The sequence below is a fragment of the Raphanus sativus genome, chromosome 2, assembly GCF_000801105.2.
Source record: "Raphanus sativus cultivar WK10039 chromosome 2, ASM80110v3, whole genome shotgun sequence".
Lineage (NCBI taxonomy): Eukaryota > Viridiplantae > Streptophyta > Magnoliopsida > Brassicales > Brassicaceae > Raphanus > Raphanus sativus.
The window spans coordinates 21,205,334-21,226,982 of NC_079512.1; the positions used below are offsets into that span (position 1 = coordinate 21,205,334).

General features: G+C 34.0%; 4 protein-coding genes across 4 annotated transcripts; 1 reads left to right on the top strand and 3 right to left on the bottom strand.

Annotated features, from left to right (window-relative positions):
• Positions 1 to 2: 2 nt before the first annotated feature.
• Positions 3 to 3,149, bottom strand: LOC108832530 (probable LRR receptor-like serine/threonine-protein kinase At5g59680). The gene is made up of 3 exons (XM_057004210.1): positions 3,068 to 3,149; positions 2,414 to 2,954; positions 3 to 558 (listed from the first exon to the last, which is right to left on the bottom strand). Exons 1-3 carry the CDS (start codon positions 3,147 to 3,149, stop codon positions 3 to 5), a joined length of 1,179 nt encoding a protein of 392 aa, XP_056860190.1.
• Positions 3,150 to 6,674: 3,525 nt separating this feature from the next.
• On the bottom strand, positions 6,675 to 11,021 carry LOC108828369 (receptor-like protein kinase At5g59670). Its single transcript, XM_057002578.1, has 13 exons — positions 10,885 to 11,021; positions 10,267 to 10,807; positions 9,265 to 9,743; positions 9,030 to 9,174; positions 8,848 to 8,919; positions 8,683 to 8,754; positions 8,545 to 8,613; positions 8,274 to 8,437; positions 7,942 to 8,150; positions 7,704 to 7,830; positions 7,559 to 7,624; positions 7,283 to 7,469; positions 6,675 to 7,185 (listed from the first exon to the last, which is right to left on the bottom strand). The coding sequence occupies exons 1-13, from the start codon at positions 10,955 to 10,957 to the stop codon at positions 6,795 to 6,797; spliced, it is 2,595 nt and encodes an 864-aa protein (XP_056858558.1). The 5' UTR covers positions 10,958 to 11,021; the 3' UTR covers positions 6,675 to 6,794.
• A 1,456-nt stretch (positions 11,022 to 12,477) lies between these two features.
• On the bottom strand, positions 12,478 to 17,272 carry LOC108832531 (probable LRR receptor-like serine/threonine-protein kinase At5g59680). Its single transcript, XM_018606009.2, has 13 exons — positions 17,178 to 17,272; positions 16,469 to 17,009; positions 15,849 to 16,324; positions 15,629 to 15,773; positions 15,466 to 15,537; positions 15,147 to 15,218; positions 15,006 to 15,074; positions 14,759 to 14,922; positions 14,405 to 14,634; positions 14,214 to 14,340; positions 13,477 to 13,542; positions 13,211 to 13,400; positions 12,478 to 13,097 (listed from the first exon to the last, which is right to left on the bottom strand). The coding sequence occupies exons 1-13, from the start codon at positions 17,257 to 17,259 to the stop codon at positions 12,707 to 12,709; spliced, it is 2,625 nt and encodes an 874-aa protein (XP_018461511.1). The 5' UTR covers positions 17,260 to 17,272; the 3' UTR covers positions 12,478 to 12,706.
• Positions 17,273 to 20,897: 3,625 nt separating this feature from the next.
• On the top strand, positions 20,898 to 21,279 carry LOC108827989 (ATP synthase small subunit 6-A, mitochondrial). Its single transcript, XM_018601524.2, has 2 exons — positions 20,898 to 21,107; positions 21,233 to 21,279. Exons 1-2 carry the CDS (start codon positions 20,987 to 20,989, stop codon positions 21,277 to 21,279), a joined length of 168 nt encoding a protein of 55 aa, XP_018457026.1. The 5' UTR covers positions 20,898 to 20,986.
• The last annotated feature ends 370 nt before the right edge of the window (positions 21,280 to 21,649 follow it).

Here is a 21,649-nt window from a genome sequence, read left to right on the forward strand (position 1 = left end):
TATTAGAAATAAAAAAACAAAAGAATCGACCTTACATGAATAAAACTATTTATGTTGGAAACACACTGAAACATACCTTCGTTTTCGTTTGTTTCAGACTGTGGAAACTGGATAACTGTGTAGACTTCAAAAGCGTTAAGTAAAGGTGGAAGGGTAGATCTGTTGGTTCTTTTCAGCTGAAAAGTGCATTCCCCTTTAGCACAGGTTCTTGGCGTCACGCTTAAGATGGTAGTTATCTTTAACTCGTCAGGAATTATAGGGTCAGTCGACATAAGTTCCCCATTCCACACCATGTTGAATTCCCTGGTTTCATTAGTCTGCAAGTCTTGGATCTCAGCAAAGTGTCTATACAAGTAATATAGGTCATCAGGCTTCTCTGTATTAGTCCAGTCAATTGTCAATGGCTCACTAGCATTAGTAGGTACGGCTGCACTTGCAAGTGCGGCTTTTGGTGGTTCGTAGTTGTTGGAGTTTCCCACACTGCTAGTGGTGGTTATCTGAGTCCACTCTTTCCAAAAATAAGCAGTCCATATGCGATCATAGATATCATCCGGGTACCTTACGGTGGAAGACAGTAATGTTTAGCAGTGAAATAAGCAAATAAGAATTGATAACAATATGTAAATGTTTAGTAACAATCTAGGCTTTGAAAGCGCGAGTTTATTTTCCTTTATTTTTTTTTAAATTGACAAATATTTAGTAAATGTCATATTTTTATATATTTGTTTTTTTTTTTATAAAAGACTTAAGTTTTTTTTATCGTGTTTCATTTTAAAAGAGTATAGGCCAGAACACAATATTCGGACCCGAAGAACCAACCCGAAACCGACCCAAAAATCAGGGTCCCGAACCCGATCAGACTCGGGGTGAATATCCGAATGAGTTCTAAATTGCTATATCCGAAGAACCGGTCCCGAATCCGACCCAAACCGAGAACCAAATGAATACCCGAAGATATCCGAAATATATCTAAAAATATATGTTATAATTATATTTATAATTATTTTAATTTTTAAATTAATTTTATAAGTTAACTATAGTAGTTATTTTTGGTATTTTTGAGTATTTTTGGATAAAATATGATAGTTTGGATAAAAGTTTACCAAAAAAACTGTATGAAATGTATATTTTTGGTTACTATTGAATAATTTGGATACAAAAATTTGAACCGAATCAGATACTTTGGTTACTTTAAGTACAAATAACCGAACCCGTTAGATACTTTGGTTATTTGGTTATTTTGCAGGTTCTTATGCATGAGAACCGAACCCACCCGGATCCGGAAAGACCCGACTCGAACCCAACCCGAAATTTTATAATACCCGAATGAGGTTTAATTTCAAAACCCGAATGGGGTTTAATTTTAAAACCCGAAAAACTCGATATCCGAAAGAACCAATCCGTACCAGAATGGGTATCCGAACGTCCAGGTCTAATGAGTATTTATGTTTAGAAAATTAAACTTTATTTTTAATGAATTAAGTTGGTATAACTCTGATATATTAATTTTATTATGTGGTTAATTTTTTAATAAAAAAATATATACTTTTAATAAAGATTTATACTTTTCAATGAAAAAATTCAAATTTTTTTATGAATGCTTAAATTATATTAAAAATAAAAAACATAATAATTAAGTTATTAATTTTTGTTCACTACACAAAATATTAAGAATGATTGAAAATAAATTATTTGAATTAGAGAAAAAAATAAGAATTAGATCTGATTTCTTAATCAGCCCAAATGGCCTAAGAGAGATGATGTGGGCAGTGGGCTGGATCCAAAAAAAATGACCCAATAAAAATGTGTTATTAATATTACTTGATTGCCCTTAATGAAATAAGCAATGTGAATTAAAGAAAGGACATGTTTAGTAAAAAATTCAAATGTGATTGTACTTTAATAGCATAGATTCGTTAGGCCTTGAATCACAACCAGCTTAGAGCATAGCTCTTGAATACTGTAATCAAAGCATCTCAAATTATTTATGGACTATGTTAAAAAATATATTAATGGTATAATTAACATGTAATGAAATAGTTTAAATTTTTTATAAATTTATTTATATATATGACATGTTTTTGAAATTATCAGTTTTAAATTTAGTAATATATCTAAAAATTTAAAGTTTATATCATAATTTATATATTTATTTCAAAAAAATTTTTTTTTTTTTATTTTTCAATTCCGGCATATTTGACAGCTCAACCTGCACGTGCTGTTAGATTGCCTTATATTATTTTAGTCCGTTATAATATCATCAAATTGCTCTGTTTCATTTTTTTGTGTCTTGTTTAGTGTCCAGAAATAATCTTACACCTTGACATAGCTATCGAGTGTTAGGGTTAAGTTGTACATAGCCACACAAAGCAGAGCAAAAGAAAGAGACATTGTTATGTTGGAGTTGAGTTACCTTAGCGTTGTCTTTGATTCACTAAGATATACCCGAAAGAAAAGATTCAGAGAACCAAATTGAGTGCTATAAGAATCATTTCCTATGGGCCGTACTTCCAAGGTCGAGATCAACGGTGTAGTCGTCCCAGTCTTAACAAGACAGACCTGCAACTTGTTTGATGTTGGGATGTGAATGATCTCTTCTCGTGTACCATTCACTAGCCTACGCAAGTCTATAGTGGTCCATGGATTAGGTCCAAGATACAGATCAAACGTGGGGTTATTGTCAAGGCCATCATAGTTTCCATACAAAAACCTAGCCCTGATCAGATGATTTCTCCCCTTCTCGACGGGTAGGTTGTAGCAATTTCGTGTTCCATTAGGAAAGTATCTCAGCGTTGTGTATGGCTTCAGCAATCTACTCGCCAGAGTTGGCTGAATTCTACCAGTTTGTCCACTCTGGATGAATGTTGCATCTGAAGAGAACTGTAACCCTGTTGACTCCTCTTTATAAGGAGATGGTTCATTTGTTGGTAGCCCACAGTCCAAACTGATGAACCCTTTTAAGCGATACATAACAACAGAATTAAACGTTAAAAGAGAGAAGAACCAAAATGGTGATGAGGAGAAGCAGAATACACATATATGTTTTTGTCAATTAAGATGTGTATACCTTGTTGGCTCTGAGCTTGGACAATATGAATAATAGCCAAGGTTTTGATTATCAGCAACCAAAGTCCATGATACCTCGCCATATTCTCCTTACGAATAATCAAGAAAACCATTGGCTGAGGAGGATAAAAGGAGACTATATAAAGCAAACCAGATCCGAAACTGACAAAGAAAAGACTCTTCCAAGTCAATAAAAAGAATGAGTAAAAATGTGTTTTCTAGTGCAACTTTACCATTAGAAGAGGAATAGCCGAATAGGATATATATAAAACAATGTTCAACCATCGCTAATATGAAGTTGAATGAGGTCATTTGTGGAATAGTACATCAGTATAGTTTCTTGGTCAGACAATAATGCATCTTACTTCCTGAGAACCTTTCAATCACACAAAAAATATATTGATTTAAACTGCTACCACTACCAGTCTCACCACAATGATGCATGAAGAAATGTTCACAAAGAGTTGACATTCTAATGTTGGTTGACTTTTATATTTAGTAAACGTGGTTCTGTTTCAATCCATATCCAGTATAAAGCTTTAGACAGACAATGATCTATATGCTGACTAAATACGAACATTAGTAAGATGAATAATTTAACATGAGCTTGAAGAAGATGAATAATGATAAAGAGGTGAATGAAACTGTCCGTAGTCTCCGTTATTTCTAATGCTACTTTACCATATGAAGAAAGAACTAAAAGGGTAAATAATGTTGTAACATCACTATGAGTCTGTATAGTACTTTAGTTTCCTGGTCAGACAATATGCAACTTGCTTTAAATATATTAACTCCAAAGAATGTATCAAACTACGCAAAAAAAGATACTTGGCTTTAATTACCCACTAGACTCAAGCACCATTACGCAAGAAGAAAATCTGAGAAATAGTCAATTGGTCGCTGACTTTAATTTGTTTCGTAAAGACAACCTCTCCAACTTCCATTCAGATGACTAGTTGACATTTTTTTTTTTAGACATTTCTTTTGGTTGGTTTCATCATGAACATACAGCTTAAAACCCACAGTTAGGCCTGGGCACAAAAACCGGACCCGAGGACCCGAACCGGAACCGACCCGAAAAATCAGGGTATCGGGTTTACTCGGTTCTTCAGAAATAATCGTTTGGGTCCTAAACTGTTGTATCCGAAGAACCGGTATCCAACCCGACCCGAACCGAAAACCGAATGGGTATCCGAAGATATCCGAAATAAAATATATATTTCAAAATATTATTTATAATTATATGTATAATTATTTTAATTTTAATTATAAATTTAATATATTAGTTATTTTCAATAATTTTGTATATTTTCGGATAAAATATTGTAGTTTGGATAGAAGTACTTAAACAAAACTGTGTCAAATGAGTATTTTTGGTTATTTTTGGTACATCTGAGTAGTTTGGATATAAAATACCCGAACCGAATCGGGTAATATGGTTATTTTGGGTACTATTATCCGACCCCGTTACAGATACATTGGTTATTCGGTTATTTTCAGGTTCCTTTACATCAGAACCGAACCCACCCGAACCCAGAAAGATCCGACTCGAACCCGATCCAAAATTTTATAATACCCGAATGGGTTTTAATTTCCAAACCCAAAAAACCCGATACCCAAAAGAACCGATCCGTACCCGAATGGGTACCCGAACGCCCAGACCTACCCACAACAAATGAAAGGCTTCAAACTTAAAAGTTTAGACTCAGGGTATGACTATGTGCTTAATAGAGTAAAACTTTACTCTGGATTTGACATTTACTCTCGTTCCAACTTTTTTCACTAATCAAGTGAAATGTAAAATAAGATAAAAGTGCATTGGTGAACTATCTCTCTACTAAAATGAAGTAGAAATGAGACTAACACATTTTCTCCACTTTTCATTTTCTCTTTTTATTTCCACTAAGTTACGCTATTTGTCACCAATACGCGCCCAATGATTTACGCTAACGATGATAAATGATTCCGGACAAGCAGTACCATCAGAGCTCTATACTCATTTCCTAAGAGTTAAAAAGTTGAAAAAATGGATGTTCATCCAGTTCACTGCCATCTATTTAACAATGGACATTACATACAGTTTTTCTAGCTGCCTATAATTCTTAATGCCATAGTTTCAGTTGATCCGCTTGAAAAGCGTTTTCTTGTATCTTGCTAAGTGCATCCAGGGATAATACAACTAGGTCTGGGAATCAATCCGTATTAATCGGCTAATAACTCGTAATAAAAGATAAACCGCGATAAACGGCGTTTTGCGCGGAATGATTTTTTTTTTAAATATGTTATATTTAAATATTATAAATAATATATATTTTATCAATAACTTCTTTTGCATTTGATTAGGGATAGACATTCAGGTACCATTTGGTTCAGTTATGTTATGTTCTATTTGGATCTTTCAAAGTTTGGTTCAAATTTTTGTAGGTTTGATTTTGGGTTTAGGTTTGGATAACCTATTTATTTTATTTAAAAAAAATAAAGTTCATACATACTTTAAATTTCACAAAATCTAAAAATAAAATATAATATAAATTTGAATGATTTATGCCAAAATACTTAAACTTAATATAAAAGCTGGGTTAGCTTAAATATTTAGATAGAAAATCAATAGATATTATAAGTATTTTTGGTATTTTTGGTATTTTGAGTATTGTTTAGCTACTTTAAGCATGCACTTTTAACTATTTATATATATTTCTAAGTATTTTAGACAATTTAAAAACATTTTATGTATTTTGTATTCTCTTTTAGATACTAAATTTTAAAATAATTAATATATTTAAGTATATAAATCTGGTTCGAATATACTCGGATACCCGAAATATTTTGTTTCTGATCAGCTTCGGTATGGTTCTCTAGATATCAAAATTTTGAACTCGTTTGGGTATATAAACAATTTGGTTAAAATTTTGTACAACTTTTTCGGATTGAATTTGGTTCGGTTATTTGGATTCAGATATTTGCGCAACCCTATATTTTTTAATGTAACAAAATTTTAAACGAAAGTGATGATGGTTCATACTGATTTTGGATATGCAACAATTTTTAAATAAAAACATATTCTAATATGTATGTGGTCCATTCAGTTAATCATTAAAAAAATTCAAAGTCAATTAAAGATAAACGACATGCTGAAATAAAAAAACGTTACCATAATACCATTAATCACAAAAATTTCAGTGTGAGATTTTTACTATTTATAGTCATTTAAAAAAAATCAAAAAGTAACATATAAGAAAAAAAATCTAATTTTTATTAAATATTTAATGTGGTTGTTTAATTTATTTTAATAATACAAAATTAAATAAAAATACGGATGATAAAACCATTGTTATCAAATGTTTATTATTCATAATCATTAGTTGTGATATATATGTTAATCATAATAAGTAGTTTTTAAAAAATGTTAATCATATTAGATAATTTTATAGTTTTTATTTAAAAAATAATAGAAAATATTATTTTGTACACTACCAATTAATATAATAGATAATTTAATAAAAAAATATAATATATGTTTAGATGAACCGACCTAATTCTGATAATCATTTTTATGATTGGCTACAAAAAAAAATGTTGTAATGTTTCATGATCAATATGCAGAGGACTCGGCTTGAAAAATCAAGTAACTTGTCTTTCCACACTGGCAATTTTACGAATTATGCTATGTAAATAACAAATTTATTTGTTGAGTCTGTATTGGTACTACAGGTATACAACACTCAAAACTATCTTGCCCCAGGAACTAGCGAAGTATCCAAGCTAATGTTAATTTCTTGAGATTCTAAGCCTTGATTGTTACTCATCCTCGAGTTTTCACACGCAATACATTCTTTTAGCTCGTTGATAACCTGAGACATGACTGGTCGCTTTGAGGAAGAAGTATCAGTACATGCAACTGCCAGCTCAAGAGCTCTCCATGCAGAATTATAGTCATAACCCCCACAAAGGTTTGGATCCATGATCTCAGTTATATCACATTGGTTAAGCTTAGTGCCAACCCATTCTGCTATGTGATACTCTTCAGAGATCACGGGTTTGTTTGTGATCATCTCCAATAACACGACCCCATAACTATATACATCACTCTTTTCAGCCAACCGGTTTGTACGGTAATACCTATACAAGACAAGAACACGGTAAAACTATCTCTAACCATTTAAAATGCATAGAAAATTTCAGAACAAGCGTGCGTGTGTGTGTGTAAACTACTTACTCGGGATCAATGTATCCATGAGTACCAGCAACTTCCGTGAATTCCTGAGCTTCGCATCCACCGAAAGATCTTGAGATTCCAAAATCAGCAAGTTTAGCCTTAAAATTCTCGTCTAGCAATATGTTGGCAGTTTTGACATCTCTATGAACCATCGGTGGTGTGCATCCAATATGTAAGTACTCCAATCCTATGCAATAGAATCATCTATATCAACTGATTTGATGTAAACACAATTGAATTGATATCTTGTACTTGTTTTTTTTTTAACTTATTAACCTAGAGCTGTCTCCAAAGCTATTCGTAGACGAATACTCCAGTTGATGATGGATCTACCTCCTTTTCCTGCATACATAAATATCATTCAAATCATTCTGAGTTTCATGAGTCACTGCTACACGTGAAATCACTATAAAAAAGTCACCTGACAAATGTTGTTTTAAGTCTCCATTGGGCAGATTCTCGTAAATGAGGGCCAGATGATCTCCTTCATAGCAATAACCGACGAGACTCACCAAATTTGTATGGTGAACTCTCAGAAGAAGATCAACCTAAGGCAAGACACATATCAAGAAAATATTTAAATCTATAACCCATTAACCCTAGTGAATGTAGAAACATATCATATAGTTTAACTAGGAAGGCTAAAGAATTATGAAAACCTCTGCTTTGAATTGTTTGTAGCCTTGTGTTGAAGTTTGAGAGAGTAGTTTAACAGCCACTTCGGCACCATTTACAGTACCTTGATACACCATACAGGAACCTCCTTTGCCTATAACTCTTTGGAAGTTATTTGTCATTTCGACGACCTCGGAATATGTGAACCTTCTGCTTTTCTTATTAGCAAATGTATCATTCTCCGTAGGTGTACCTGAAGGCAGGGGGTAGATCTATAATCAGCATAAGGACGTTACCATATCGGTTTTTATATGTTATGAAAATTACAAGAACCGTTAGGTTTTTTTTTTTTTTTTAAAGTCTCTCTAGAAAGTACCTTGTACCGTTGCTGATTTTTTCTTTCTCAGTACAAGGAAAAGAACCAATACAGCAAAAATTACAGCTACAGAAGCAACTGATGCAACAATTGGCACAAGAATGTTCTTCTTAGGTCGTTTTCTACATGCATTAGAGAGACAAAGCATGGGGTTTCCTTCAACCCTACAAGAAGACAAGGGAGGGTTGTTGAGGACAACAATTGCACAACACAAAAGGGCTTGTGGATCGTTACTGAATATATTTCAAAAGATATGACGAAGGTTTCTTACAATAGCTCTAGTCCTTTCCTTTGCAGAGCTTGTGGAATTGAGCCACTAAGATTGTTCCGACTCAAGTTTCTGCGAAATATGACCATGATATGAAGTGAAATTCAGAAAGCATCAGAAAATATGTTGAGAGAAACTTACATGAACATCAAGGAGTTTATGTTGCCGAGAAACTCTGGCACTTCTCCAGTCAAGCTATTATTTGACAAGTCCCTAATGTAGCAAGTGAGAGTATGGTAACCATATCTTAGCCAATGTATCCCATCTAACAACGGTTCATCTCTAATCAGCAATAAAAATACTTACAGTTTTCCTAGTTGTGGAAGATTTTGAACGGCAGCTGCTATGTTTCCAGTTATACCACTTGAAGATAAGTTTCTAGGCATTATTGAAAATTACATTCAAAAGTGTTAATGATCACGATTAAATACTAAGAGATCTTGAAGAGTGAATGTGCATGCAAGTGTCCTAGTGAACTCACGACTTACAAAGAAGTGATTCTTGGCGGTATAGACATATCCGTGGTACTACAGTTTAACCCGTCCCACAAAAACTGTCTAGGGACGCATGGATCGCCTTGCCAATTGGTTCTACTCAAGCTATAGTTGCCCTCAATATTTTTAATAGCAGCCACTTTACATCAAAAACGTTTTGATGGTGTTATAAACTAATATATGAACTGCCACAAGTACTATATTATATTTGTGATTTGTTTCAACATACCATCATTTTCATCTGTTTTAGATTGCGGAAGTCGGATGCTTGTGAATATTTCCAAGGCATTAATTAGAGGTGGAAGAGTTGATCTGCTGGTCCTTGTGAGCTGCAAAAGGCATTCCCTTCCTTGGCAAGTTCCCACGCTTGAGACAGTAGTTATATCAAGCTTCTTAGGAATGATAGGGTCAGATAAAACTTCTCCGTTCAGTGAGATGTTGAATTCTCTGGTATCATTTGCCTGCAAGTCTTGGATCTCGGCAAAGTGTGCGTACAAGTAGTACTCTTCACCAGAACCTCCTGAAGGCAAAACAATCGTGAATGGTGCACTAGCATCAGTAACCGTGGCAGCATTTATCAGCACATCTTTTGGTGGAAGATATTTGTTGGAATTGTTCACTTCGAGAGCGGTGGAAATATTACTCCATTCCTTTTGAAAGTATTCTCCATATGACACCCATTCGCGATCGTAGACGTCTTTCATGTACCTTTTGAATAGTGTTGTTTTAGCAGTACGATAGGTAAATAAGACGAAAAGAAACTCACTCCTTTTTACATTAAGTGTCATTTTAGAATAACTTTTTGTTACAAATATAAATATCATTTTATAATTTTAATGCAATTTTGGTAATTAACTTATCTATTTTTATTACATTGGACGATAAAAAAACTTATCTATTTTTATTCCTAATTAAATGAAAAAAGAACAAGAAATGCTTTAGAATTTCAATAGTTAAAAACTGATAAAACTGAACATTTAATTTGTTTTTCTTAATTTGTTTAAAATGCTTTAAACAATATCAGAATTTGAAACGGATGACTGAAAAAAACAACTGGGAGTATCCTATTCTTTGTTTTTATCTTGTCAATGAAACCACCTATTGTCTTGTGGAACAGGTCAGAAAAGTGAGGTTGCAAAAAAAAAAAAAAACAGGTCAGAAAAGTGCAAACACATACAGAAGCAAACCAGAGCTTTAAACAAGAAACGTTGTTAAGCTGAAATTGACTTACCTTATATTAGATCCTGACTTGCTAAAGTATGTCCGCGAGAGACGCCTCATGGAACCAGACTTAGTGATATAAGAATCGTTTCCCAGTGCCCGTATCTCCAAAGCCGAAATAAACGGTGTAGTTTCACCAGTCTTGACAAGACAAATCTGCAACGAATCTGACGTTGGCATGTGTAAGATCTCTTCGGAAGTACTATCCGTCCCAAGTCTTTGCAGATCTATTGTGGTCCATAGATTAGGTCCAAGATACAGATCGAACTTTGGTTTAAGGTCAAAGCCATCGTAATTTCCATACACGAACCTAGCCACGATCATATACATCCTGCCTTTCTCAACTTTTAGACTGTAGCAGTTCCGTTTCCCTTCTGGAAAATATCTCAGCGTCGTGTATGGCTTCGCGAATCCCTCAGGATTTTTTGCGATTCGACCATTTCCTCCGCTACGTATGAACGTTTGGTCCGAAGAGAACAGCAGTTTAGTGTAACTCTCTTCATAAGGAGACGCTTCAGTCGAGGGTAAGCCGCAATCCAAACTGATGAATCCTGTTAACAGACATTGTAATGGTCCACTTCTGAGAACCAACACGTTTATAATGTCAAAAATATATAATTTATGATACCTTGTTGGCCTTGAGCTAGAATTATATGAATGATGGCGATTAGTGGCAGCAAAACCCCAATTTTTTTTTTCATGTTCTCTTACCTGCCAAGAAAATATCAAGAAAATCATTCCCAGGCTGCTGAAAATAAAGGGAGCATGTATAAGCTAAAAAGAAAGACTTTGTCAAGTCCTTTCTAAAAATAGACTTTGACAAGTCAACATAATGAGTAAACGCGTTTTCAAGACTTGTAGTGCAACTCCACCAATGGAATTAACGGACAAGAGTGGCCCAACATCACTATCATCAACGTATTCATGGAAAATATGGACCAGAGATAGAATTACGTCACGAAGGAACTGTTGCATGATAAAAGACGACTCAATTATATAAGGCTATAGTCCAACAGAAATCAACTTTCTTTGTTTGACTAGTCGCATATTATTTCTTTGAAGGGCAGATATAAATCAAAGACAAGAGATTACAAACATTTTCTGTTCCTTTAGTTTATATTGATAGAGAAGTTGATGTAGGACCGTGTCACATTTGGTACAACAGTAGTTTTTTTGATGTCACAGTTCCTTCACGTAACGTGATTCTGTTTCTTCTACATATTTTCCATGAATACGTTGATGATAGTGATGTTTCTTGGGTCACACACGATATGTATCTTTACACTTCCGAAGGAGCTATCAATCAAACAAAAATATATAAGAAGAAACAAGTTCAAGATGGGAAACACGATTTATTAACTAATGTTAGCACAACTCATACTTTTTTGGGTCAAGTTATCACAAATCATACTTACAAGGCCGTCTCAAACTTTTCACGGACCCTGTTCAAAAAAAGAAGATCTGTTTTAATAATCTGAAATAATTTTGATTCTTTTTACAAAATACCACTATAATATAAAATAAATACATTAATTTAACTATTTATAATGTAAATAACACCAATTTTCTTGTTATTAATGTAAAATCATTGATCAAATCACTGAACTTGAATATTTAGCATTTTTAATGCAAAATTATCGATCAAATTATCAAGTTTGAACATTTTTTTAACTTTTCAATTTTTTTACGTTATATCCACGATCAGAAATCATAATATATAAATATAATAGAGTAAAAAATCTAGATAGTAAGCTATATACTCTTGATTGGACAAGTCACTCTTTTTATTTGCAACAGTAGTTGTATGTTAGCTATATTTTCTTCGTGTTTGCTATTTTTAATTAAAAATGGTGAAGAAAATATATTTTTTCTCTGTATTTATAATCACTAATTGATAATTGTTTCCTAAACATAATCAATTAGAATATCAACTTTTTATACTACCATTGAATATTCTAACACACATCAACAACTATTTATTACTTTCCAAAATTTATAATTGATATAAATACTAATTACTGCCTAATTTATTGCCTTTTTAGTTGGTTACATAAAAAAAATTGCAATTTACATTTATTGGTTATAAATACGAAAACTAAATTAAAATATAGTTATTTCTGATATTTATAAAAATATGATTTTAAATTTATAACTATTAGTAAAACAAAAAAAAAGTTATAAACCTTCTAAAATTTTGGACCCTGTTCGACCGCTCCACTTGCACGTGCTAAAAGACGGCCCTGCATACTTAGAAGTTCAAATTCTCTCAGGAACTTGAGTCTAGGTAACTCGCAAGCAGTACTCTTAAGACAAATTGACATGTACTCAAGGCACGACGAAATCAAAAATCACCAAAGAACATAGAATATGAGATTTGTCAATTTCTCAAAGTCAAATGACTAATTGATTTGTTAATTCCATACTGGTACGACAGGTAGACAACATCAAAACTATCTTGCTCCAGGACCCACCGAAGTATCCAAGACAATGCTCATTTGTTGAGGTTCTAGGCCTCCATTGTTATTTATCCTCGAGTTTTCACACACAATACAATCTTTTAGCTCGCTAATAACCTGAGACATGGTTGGTCGTTTTGAGGAAAAAGGATCAGCGCATGCCATTGCCAGCTCAACAGCTCTCCACGCAGAGTTAGAGTCATAAGCCCCACCAAGGTTTGGATCCATGATATTAGTTATATCACCTCTCTTAAGCGTAGAGCCAACCCATTCTGTTATGTGACACTTTTCAGAGATCACAGGTTGGTTTGTGATCATCTCCAATAACACGACCCCGTAACCATAGACATCACTCTTCTCAGCCAACCTACGTGTACAAACATATCTGCAAGACAAGAATATGGTATATACTATTTTAACCATTGAGGAAGCCAAGGTATAGAAAAATTAAGATTAAACATGTGTTAGTTTGTATATGAAAGCTAAAACGAAACTTACTCAGGATCAAGGTATCCATGAGTACCAGCAATCACTGTTAATTCATGAGACTCGTTACCACCTTGAAAAGATCTTGAGAGCCCAAAATCAGCGAGTTTTGCCTTGAAACTCTCGTCCAACAATATGTTTGCAGTTTTGACATCTCTATGAACCATCGGCGGTGTGCATCCAGTATGTAAGTACTCCAGTCCTGTGAAATGGAATCATGTATTGACTGATTTGTTGTATAGATATCTTATCCTAAGGTTTATTAAGTTAGTACCAACCTAGTGCTGCCTCCAAAGCTATCTGAAGTCGAATTCTCCAGTTGATGATGGATCTACCTTCATTTCCTGTATGTTAGATTATCACATCTACTTCTGAGTTTTGTAAGTTAATGCAACACGTGATATAACTAAAAAACATTTGATTAGTATATTTGCGGAATGTGGAATGGTGTGTCAAATGCAATTCCGAAAATATTTTTACCGATCAACAAAATGTTGTGGAATGAAAAAATGCAAAACCGCATGTTTACTTTTTCGCTGACAAAAATATAAAGAAAAAGTTTATTAAGTGAATGTGTTTTAATAGATTATGGTGGAAAAATTTATAAACCAACACTTTCATGTTATTAAATTATATATTAATACTATCTTAAATTTTAAAACACATAGCAATATTTTTTTTAAATAATAAATAGTTACGTTGTAAATAAATTCATATTATAATTTGTATATTATTAAATCTCAATCTATTATTAAAACATATTGAAAGATAAGCAAGATATTTATAATAAGAACTAAAATATTTTTAATAAATTTTTGTTGTTTTCAAAATTTGTAATAATTAATTTAATTATTGATATTTGTATTTATTATAACACATTAAATACCATATAAAATAGTTTGATCAATTTAATATGTATTTCCACCATTCCGCAAATTTTAACATTTTCTGCAATTTAATTATTTTTTTCTGCATCTTAACTATTTTTTTCCGCGATTAAGCAATGTATGATTACCTGACAAATGTTGTTTCAAGTCTCCATTGGGCATAAACTCATAGATGAGGGCCAAGTGATGTCCTTCAAAGCAATACCCGACGAGGCTCACCAAATTTGTATGGTGAACTCTTAAAAGAAGATCAACCTAAGGTAATATTCCTTTCAATAAACTATTTACATTCATAACTGATGCTAAAAACAGATCATACCTCTGCTTTGAATTCTTTATAGCCTTGAGTTGAAGATTGAGAGAGTAGTTTAACGGCCACTTGTTCAGAACCATTAATAGAGCCGTGATACACCATGCCGAACCCTCCTTTACCTAAAACTCTTTGGAAGTTATTTGTCATTTTGATGACCTCTGAATATGTGAACTTTCTGCTGTTATTATTAGCAAATGTATCATTCACTGTTGGCGTACTTTGTGGCGGAGGTAGATCTGTTCATCAGAATAAGAACGTTACCATATCTTTCTTAGTCTGTTTCTCTCCTTCTAATGTAAAGGAGCAATGGCATTCAAAAGATTATAAGTTTTCTTATTTGATTGTCTCTCATGAAAATACCTTCTACAGTCTTTGATCTTTTCTTTCTGAATACAAGAAAAAGAACCAATACAGTAATGACAACGGCTGCAGAAGCAACTGATGCAACAATGGGCACAGAAACTTTATTCTTAAGCTGTTTTCTACTTGAATCGGACACACGAAGCCCTGGGTTTCCTTTGACACTGTTGTTAAGGACATCAAATGCATCAAAGGGTTGCAGATATTGACTGATAAAATTTCAAAAGCTATGTGGAAAGTATCTTACAATAGCTCTAGTCCTTTCCTTTGTAAGGCTTGAGGAAGTGAGCCATTAAGATTGTTCCCGCGTAGATTTCTGTCAAAATACGATTATTTGTCTGCGTTTAATTTCGGGAAGTACTAGAAATTTATTTTGAGAGAAACTTACATGACCAACAACGATTGCATGTTGCCTAGAAACTCCGGCACTTCTCCAGTCAAGTTATTATTCGACAAGTCCCTAATGATAGCGAGAAGTAATAAAGATACGAAGGTTGATAAATTTTATTCGGAAAAATAGCATAAAAACCAACACGTTGGATATTTAATATGTTATTGAAACAAGTTTTATTATTTAAAGCGTCATTAGTTGAGCTCCAAGGTTTAAAGTGTAAATTTTTGCCAATTTCATAATTTTCTATGTGATTTTCCGAATTTTATTCCCATCCATCCATATATATATATAATACCAATAATTTGTTACTTACAGTATTTCTAGTTGCGTAAGACTCTGAATGGCAGCTGCTATGGTTCCAGTTAAACCACTTGAAGACAAGTTTCTAGTGAAATGTTCAAAATCCCATTCAAAGTGTTAATTACTAAGCAGACTTGAAGAGTGTGTGTAGTATACTACTAAACTTTCTGACTTACAAAGTAGTGATTCTTGGTGGGATCGAGACAACCGTGTTGGTGCAGTTTAAACCGTCCCACCTAAGCCTCTGAGGGACGCATGGATCACCTTGCCAGTTGATTCTACTTAATGCATAGCTGGCGGCAATGCTTCTTATGGCACTCACTGACATCAGAAAGGTTATAATGTCTTCAGTTCTCTACTGTATAATAAGAAAACTGGAAAAGGAAAGTTACGCACCGTCGGTTTCCTCTGTTTCCGACTGTGGAAACTTAATGACGGTGTAGACTTCATAAGCATTAAGTAGAGGTGGAAGAGTTGATATGTTGGTTCGTATCAGCTGAACACTGCATTTCCCTCCATCGCAAGTTCTCGGTGACTTGCTAAAGAGAGTAGTTACACTTAATTTTGGAGGAGTTAAAGGGCCATGATAAAGTTCTCCATTCCAAAAACTGTTGAATTCCCTGGTTTGATTTGCCTGCAAGTCTTGGATCTCAGCAAAGTGTGCGTACAAGTAATATTGGGCATCAGGATTTGCTGAACTCCACTCAATCGTCAATGGCGCACTGGCATTAGTAGGTGTGGCAGAAACTTTTAGTGCATCTTTCGGTGGTTCATATTTGTTGCTATTATCCACGTCAAGAGTGGTGGAAATTTGGTTCCATTCCATCTTAAAGTACGATTCCCAAACCCGATCATAGGTATCGTTAGAGTACCTGGAAACAATATGGTATTTTAGAAATTGATTAGTGTATATTATTCATGTAAATGTTATTTAACAAATAACAGCACAAAGGTACAAAAGACAAGAAAACATATAGAATTAAGAAGAGCCGTTCTTTAGCTGAAATTCGGCTCACCTTAGATTAGATCCTGACTTTATAAGATTACTCCGGTGGTGTAGATTCAGGGAGCTAGAATTAGATATATAACAGCCATTTTCCACTGGACGTAGTTCCAAAGTCGAAATTAGCGGTATAGTTTTGCCAGTCTTAACAAGACAAACCTGCAACGAGTTTGATGTTGGCTTGTGTAAGATTTCTACCAGTGAACCATTCACCATCGTTTCTAAATCTATTGTCGCCCATCGATTAGGTCCAAGATAAAGATCGAACACTGGTTGAATGTTAAGACCATCGTAATTTCCATAAGTAAATGTTGCTCTGATCAAATGTCGACGCCATGACTGCACGTTCAGACTGTAGCAGTTCCGTGTTCCATCTGGAAAATATCTCACCGTTGTGTATGGCTTCATTAATCTACCCACCGAACTTGCCTGAATCTTACCAGTTTTCCCACCCTGGATGAATGTTGCGTCCGAGGAGAAGTTCAGTCCCGTGTTAGTCTCAATATAAGGAGACTGTTCGTTCGCAGGCAGCCCACAATCCAAACTGATGAACCCTGTTGAGTGTTTGAAATTTTACCATAGAAAAACAGAGTGCATTTCTGAGTATTAAAATAAAATTTGTCTTTGTGTTAAAAATTTTTAAAAAATAAAAAAAATAAAGTTCGCCATGCAGCCTAAAACAAAGATGTCTGTAGAAGACGTATATAGATAAAATAAGATACCTTGTTGGTCTTGAGATTGAACACTATGAAAGATGGCCAACGTTGCAATTAGCATCAACCAAAGCACAAGAGAACTCTCCATATTCTCTCGACTCCCAAGGAGAATTATGAAGAAAACCGGTGGCTGACCTATGGTAGATAAATAGTATATAAATCAGCATAACCCAAATCGCACATTACGAGAACTTTCTTTTTTTTGGCAAAGTCAATAATGTGTTTCCACCATGCAACGAGTACGGAATAAACAACAAAACCCAAATCATACACTAAAAAGAAAGAATTTGTTAGGTCAATGGTGAAAATTTGTTCTTGTGCCAGATTCACCCGGAGAAGAAGGATACAATATTATGTCCAAGAATATATGGAGTTGACCCAGAAGCACGTTATGGATCACATTGTTACACCAAGGTATAATCAATTCCAAGCGTAATTTCCTTTTCTTTTCTCACGAAATTACGCGAACCGCAAGCAGACAACTCTGCAAAGATTTGTTAGGGGACACGTCCTGGCCATATGTTAATTACTACACAACCTAACTTTTCCCAAGGAATATCCAAGTGGCCAAGCTCATTTTCAAAAGTTCTTCAGAAAATCTCCTTCATAATAGTAATTTTTTATGGCCATACTTCTATATCCAAAAGCATAATCATTAACAACAGACACGGCATGTCACTACGATTTCTACAGTCAGTGATTAAAAGATTCATATACAAATCAGTTTCAGATCCAAAAGAGTCAAACACATTTTACAAATGAGCAAATCATAAAGAAACTGATCCTCTTACATATTATTACATGGTCATGGTACGTTGTAGCACATACAAACTATCTTGCCCTGGGAAACATCCTCATGCTCACTTCAGGCGTACACTGACTCATACTTGAAATGTAAAATTCTCTCGGGAACTTGAGTTTAGGTAACTCACAAGCAGTATTCTTAAAAAAATTGACATGTACTCAAGGCACGACGAAACCAAAAATCACCAAAGAACATAGAATATGAGATTTGTCAATTTCTCAAAGTCAAATGACTAATTGATTTGTTAATTCCATACTGGTACAACAGGTAGACAACATCAAAACTATCTTGCTCCAGGACCCACCGAAGTATCCAAGACAATGCTCATTTGTTGAGGTTCTAGGCCTCCATTGTTATTCATCCTCGAGTTTTACACACAATACACTCTTTTAGCTCGCTAACAACTTGAGACATGGTTGGTCGTTTTGAGGAAAAGGGATCAGCGCATGACATTGCCAGCTCAACAGCTCTCCACGCAGAGTTAGAATCATAAGCCCCGCCAAGGTTTGGATCCATGATCTCAGTTATATCACCTCTCTTAAGCGTAGAGTCAGCCCATTCTGTTATGTGAAACTTCTCAGAAATCACAGGTTGGTTTGTGATCATCTCCAATAACACGACCCCGTAACCATAGACATCACTCTTCTAAGACAACCTACGTGTGCAAACATATCTGCAAGACAAGAATATGGTATATACTCTTTTAACCATTGAGGAAGGTATAGAAAAATTAAGATCAAACATGTGTTTGTATATGACAAGTCAATAATGTATTTCCACCATGCAACGAGTAGGGAATAAACAACCAAACCCAAATCATACACTAAGAAGAAAGACTTTGTTAGGTCAATGGTGAAAATGTGTTTTCTTGTGCCAGATTCACCCGGGGAAGAAGCAAACAATGTCCAAGAATATATGGAGTTGACCCAGAACCAGAAGTACTATCCAACCATATGTTAAATACTCGCAACCTAATTTTTTCACAAGGAATATCCAAGCGGTTTAAACTCATGTTCAAAAGTTCTTCAAAACATCTATGGGTTCTCTTTTGGTTTGGGGCCATACTTTTATATCCGAAAGCGTAACCATTAACAACAGTCACGGCATGTCACTACGGTTTGTACAGTCAGTGATTATAAAACTCATATACAAATCAGGTTCAGATCCAAAATAGTCAAACACATTTTACAAATAACCAAATCATACAGAAACTGATCCCGTTACATATTATTACATGGTCATGTGCCGTGTTACTTTGTAGCACATATCAAACTATCTTGCCTTGGGAAACATCCCAGTGCCAAAGCTCATGCTCTCACTTCAGGCATACTTTGAGAATCAATATTCATATTTCTCCTGGAGTTTTCAGATACAAGACACTCTTTCAGTTCATTAGCAATTTGAGACATATTTGGTCGTTCATTAGAGAAGGATTCACACACGACATTGCCAGTTCAAGAGCTCTCCATACAGAACGAGACTCGTTCTACAAGAAATGGAAAATGTGGATGAATCGAATGTGTCCCTGTGCAGGTTCGGACCCATCATGATCTTAGTAATATATCCTCGGTTAGTCTCAAACCCAACCATTGTGTTATGTGAGACTTTTGACGGGATTGGTAAATCACGGCTGGTTTGTGATCATCTCCTATAACACAATCCCGAAGCTGTACACATCACTTTCCTCACCCAGCCGACTAGTTCGTTAGTATCAGCGGATATATTTTTTGTTTTAATTTTTTTTTTGAAAAATTTTATTTTTATGTTTATGTTATTTTTTGTAATCATATTTTTGTTTAATATTAATTTAATTTAATATAAGTTTTTGGTAACTATATTAAAATGTCAAGTTGCATAACTATATACGTATATCATATGCATTTCATAAATTATCTTTAAACTTTATTCCTAAAATTTACAATATATTATATTTTTTATTAGTTACCTAGCATAATTAGTCGACAAGAATATTTGTATCCAAAAAATCGATTCAGAATCGATCCAAAAATCAAAGTCTCATACTCTATTAGATCTGGACTATATGCTCATGGTTCTTAAAGTGTTATATCCGAAAATAATATCAAATCCAATCCACACCGAAAACCAAACAAATTTTTTGAAAAATAATTTTTAATATATTCTGTTATATATATATATATATATATATATATATATATGTAAATGAGTTAATATAGTATTCACTAACTTTAAGTAAAATCATATTTAATAAAATATTTTTAATCGAATAACCTATTTAAACACCATTAAACTAAAACCCGTAGAATATATTCTTATAAATAATACTTCCATACAATTTAAATTAGATATTGTGCATATAATTAGGTACCAAATAGAAGATGGTTACGTTATATATTTAGATGCTATCTTCTAAAGAATTTAGATGCTGTTTTAAAATATGTTGATTGAAGTAATTATTAAATGGCGATTTTGATGCTATCTCACACTTTTCTCATCTTTATTTAATTTTAGTTTTTTGTTTGATTAAATAAGATATTGAGATGTAAATAGAATAAGTAGATCTCGATTATTATGCTGAAATGGTGGTTACATCCACAATATATAATTTGATGCAGTTAGTATTTTCTTAAATATAGATAGTTGAAAATAATTAGTTGGACTAAACCTCTATCAACTGGTCAAGTTTTTAATCTAATAGAATGGATTGTACTCATTTTCAACAACCGTAAAAGAAAATGAGAACTCATTTTCAGCACATTGTAGTTGGTTGACTACTGCTTGATATTACACTGGATCAAGGTATCCATTTTACACATAACCAAATCATAAAGAAACTGATTCTGTTATAAATACTAGTTATATTGGGCCGGTTTTGAGTGGGCCACTCAAAATCTTTGATCCATAATGAATTTGGATCCAATATAAGTCATGTACCACACTCGGCACTTTTATCGTCTAACGCGAAGCAGTCAACAGGAGCCGAAGTTTGAGAGAGAGAGAGAGAGAGAGAGAGAGAGAGAGAGAGAGAGAAATGAGGTTGTTCGATCCATGGCCAGTGTTCTTCAAGAGGGAATGGAAACGTTGCTGGCCGTTTCTCACCGGTTTCGCCGTAACCGGCGTCCTCATCACCAAGCTCACCGCTGGATTCACTGGTAACTCTTTTCAGATCTGTCCGTATTTTGTGGAATCAGATCGGATTTATCCGAGACTTTGTTATGTATTGTCGATTGTTGGATCGATTGCTGTGGGAACCCTAATTCATTTGATTGATTTGCAGAGGAAGACGCCAAGAACTCAAAGTTCGTCCAACAACACAGGCGGTAATGTTCTTACTCTTTCGAATCAATCATTAGTGTCGCGTTTCAATGTTCATTTACGATTTGGGAAATGAATTAGAAACTGAATGTGATTTGATTTCTCTGCATCTGTTAACTGCTCGTGATATTGTAATACTTATCAATCTTAACTCGTGATTTTGTCCTATGAAGTAACTATCGTCTTAACTAGCATTTTGTCTCATATCTCAGTGCCTAATGTTCGATTCTCTGCATAATCTGTTTTATGAGCCAGTTTGACTATGTATTATACTTCATGTAGATTTACTATAGGTGCTTGATCAGACTCATCTGTAAACTACCCTATTAATTATGACAAAAAGTCAAACCCTTGATTGGTTTGGTTATAAAACACTAAC

What these genes read in the sequence shown, in the direction of transcription:
- LOC108832530 (XM_057004210.1), bottom strand. Translation starts at nt 3,149, where the DNA reads ATGGCGAGGTATCATGGACTTTGGTTGCTGATAATCAAAACCTTGGCT. An exon ending in CCAAGCTCAGAGCCAACAAG is followed by an intron (nt 2,955 to 3,067) that starts GTATACACATCT and finishes ATCGCTTAAAAG; the next exon opens with GGTTCATCAGTTTGGACTGT. An exon ending in GAATCAAAGACAACGCTAAG is followed by an intron (nt 559 to 2,413) that starts GTAACTCAACTC and finishes TTCCACCGTAAG; the next exon opens with GTACCCGGATGATATCTATG.
- LOC108828369 (XM_057002578.1), bottom strand. Translation starts at nt 10,957, where the DNA reads ATGAAAAAAAAAATTGGGGTTTTGCTGCCACTAATCGCCATCATTCAT. An exon ending in TAAAACAGATGAAAATGATG is followed by an intron (nt 9,175 to 9,264) that starts GTATGTTGAAAC and finishes TTTGATGTAAAG; the next exon opens with TGGCTGCTATTAAAAATATT. An exon ending in AGCTTTGGAGACAGCTCTAG is followed by an intron (nt 7,470 to 7,558) that starts GTTAATAAGTTA and finishes TCTATTGCATAG; the next exon opens with GATTGGAGTACTTACATATT.
- LOC108832531 (XM_018606009.2), bottom strand. Translation starts at nt 17,259, where the DNA reads ATGGAGAGTTCTCTTGTGCTTTGGTTGATGCTAATTGCAACGTTGGCC. An exon ending in CCACCAAGAATCACTACTTT is followed by an intron (nt 15,538 to 15,628) that starts GTAAGTCAGAAA and finishes ACATTTCACTAG; the next exon opens with AAACTTGTCTTCAAGTGGTT. An exon ending in ATGCAATCGTTGTTGGTCAT is followed by an intron (nt 15,075 to 15,146) that starts GTAAGTTTCTCT and finishes GTATTTTGACAG; the next exon opens with AAATCTACGCGGGAACAATC.
- LOC108827989 (XM_018601524.2), top strand. Translation starts at nt 20,987, where the DNA reads ATGAGGTTGTTCGATCCATGGCCAGTGTTCTTCAAGAGGGAATGGAAA. An exon ending in GCTCACCGCTGGATTCACTG is followed by an intron (nt 21,108 to 21,232) that starts GTAACTCTTTTC and finishes ATTGATTTGCAG; the next exon opens with AGGAAGACGCCAAGAACTCA.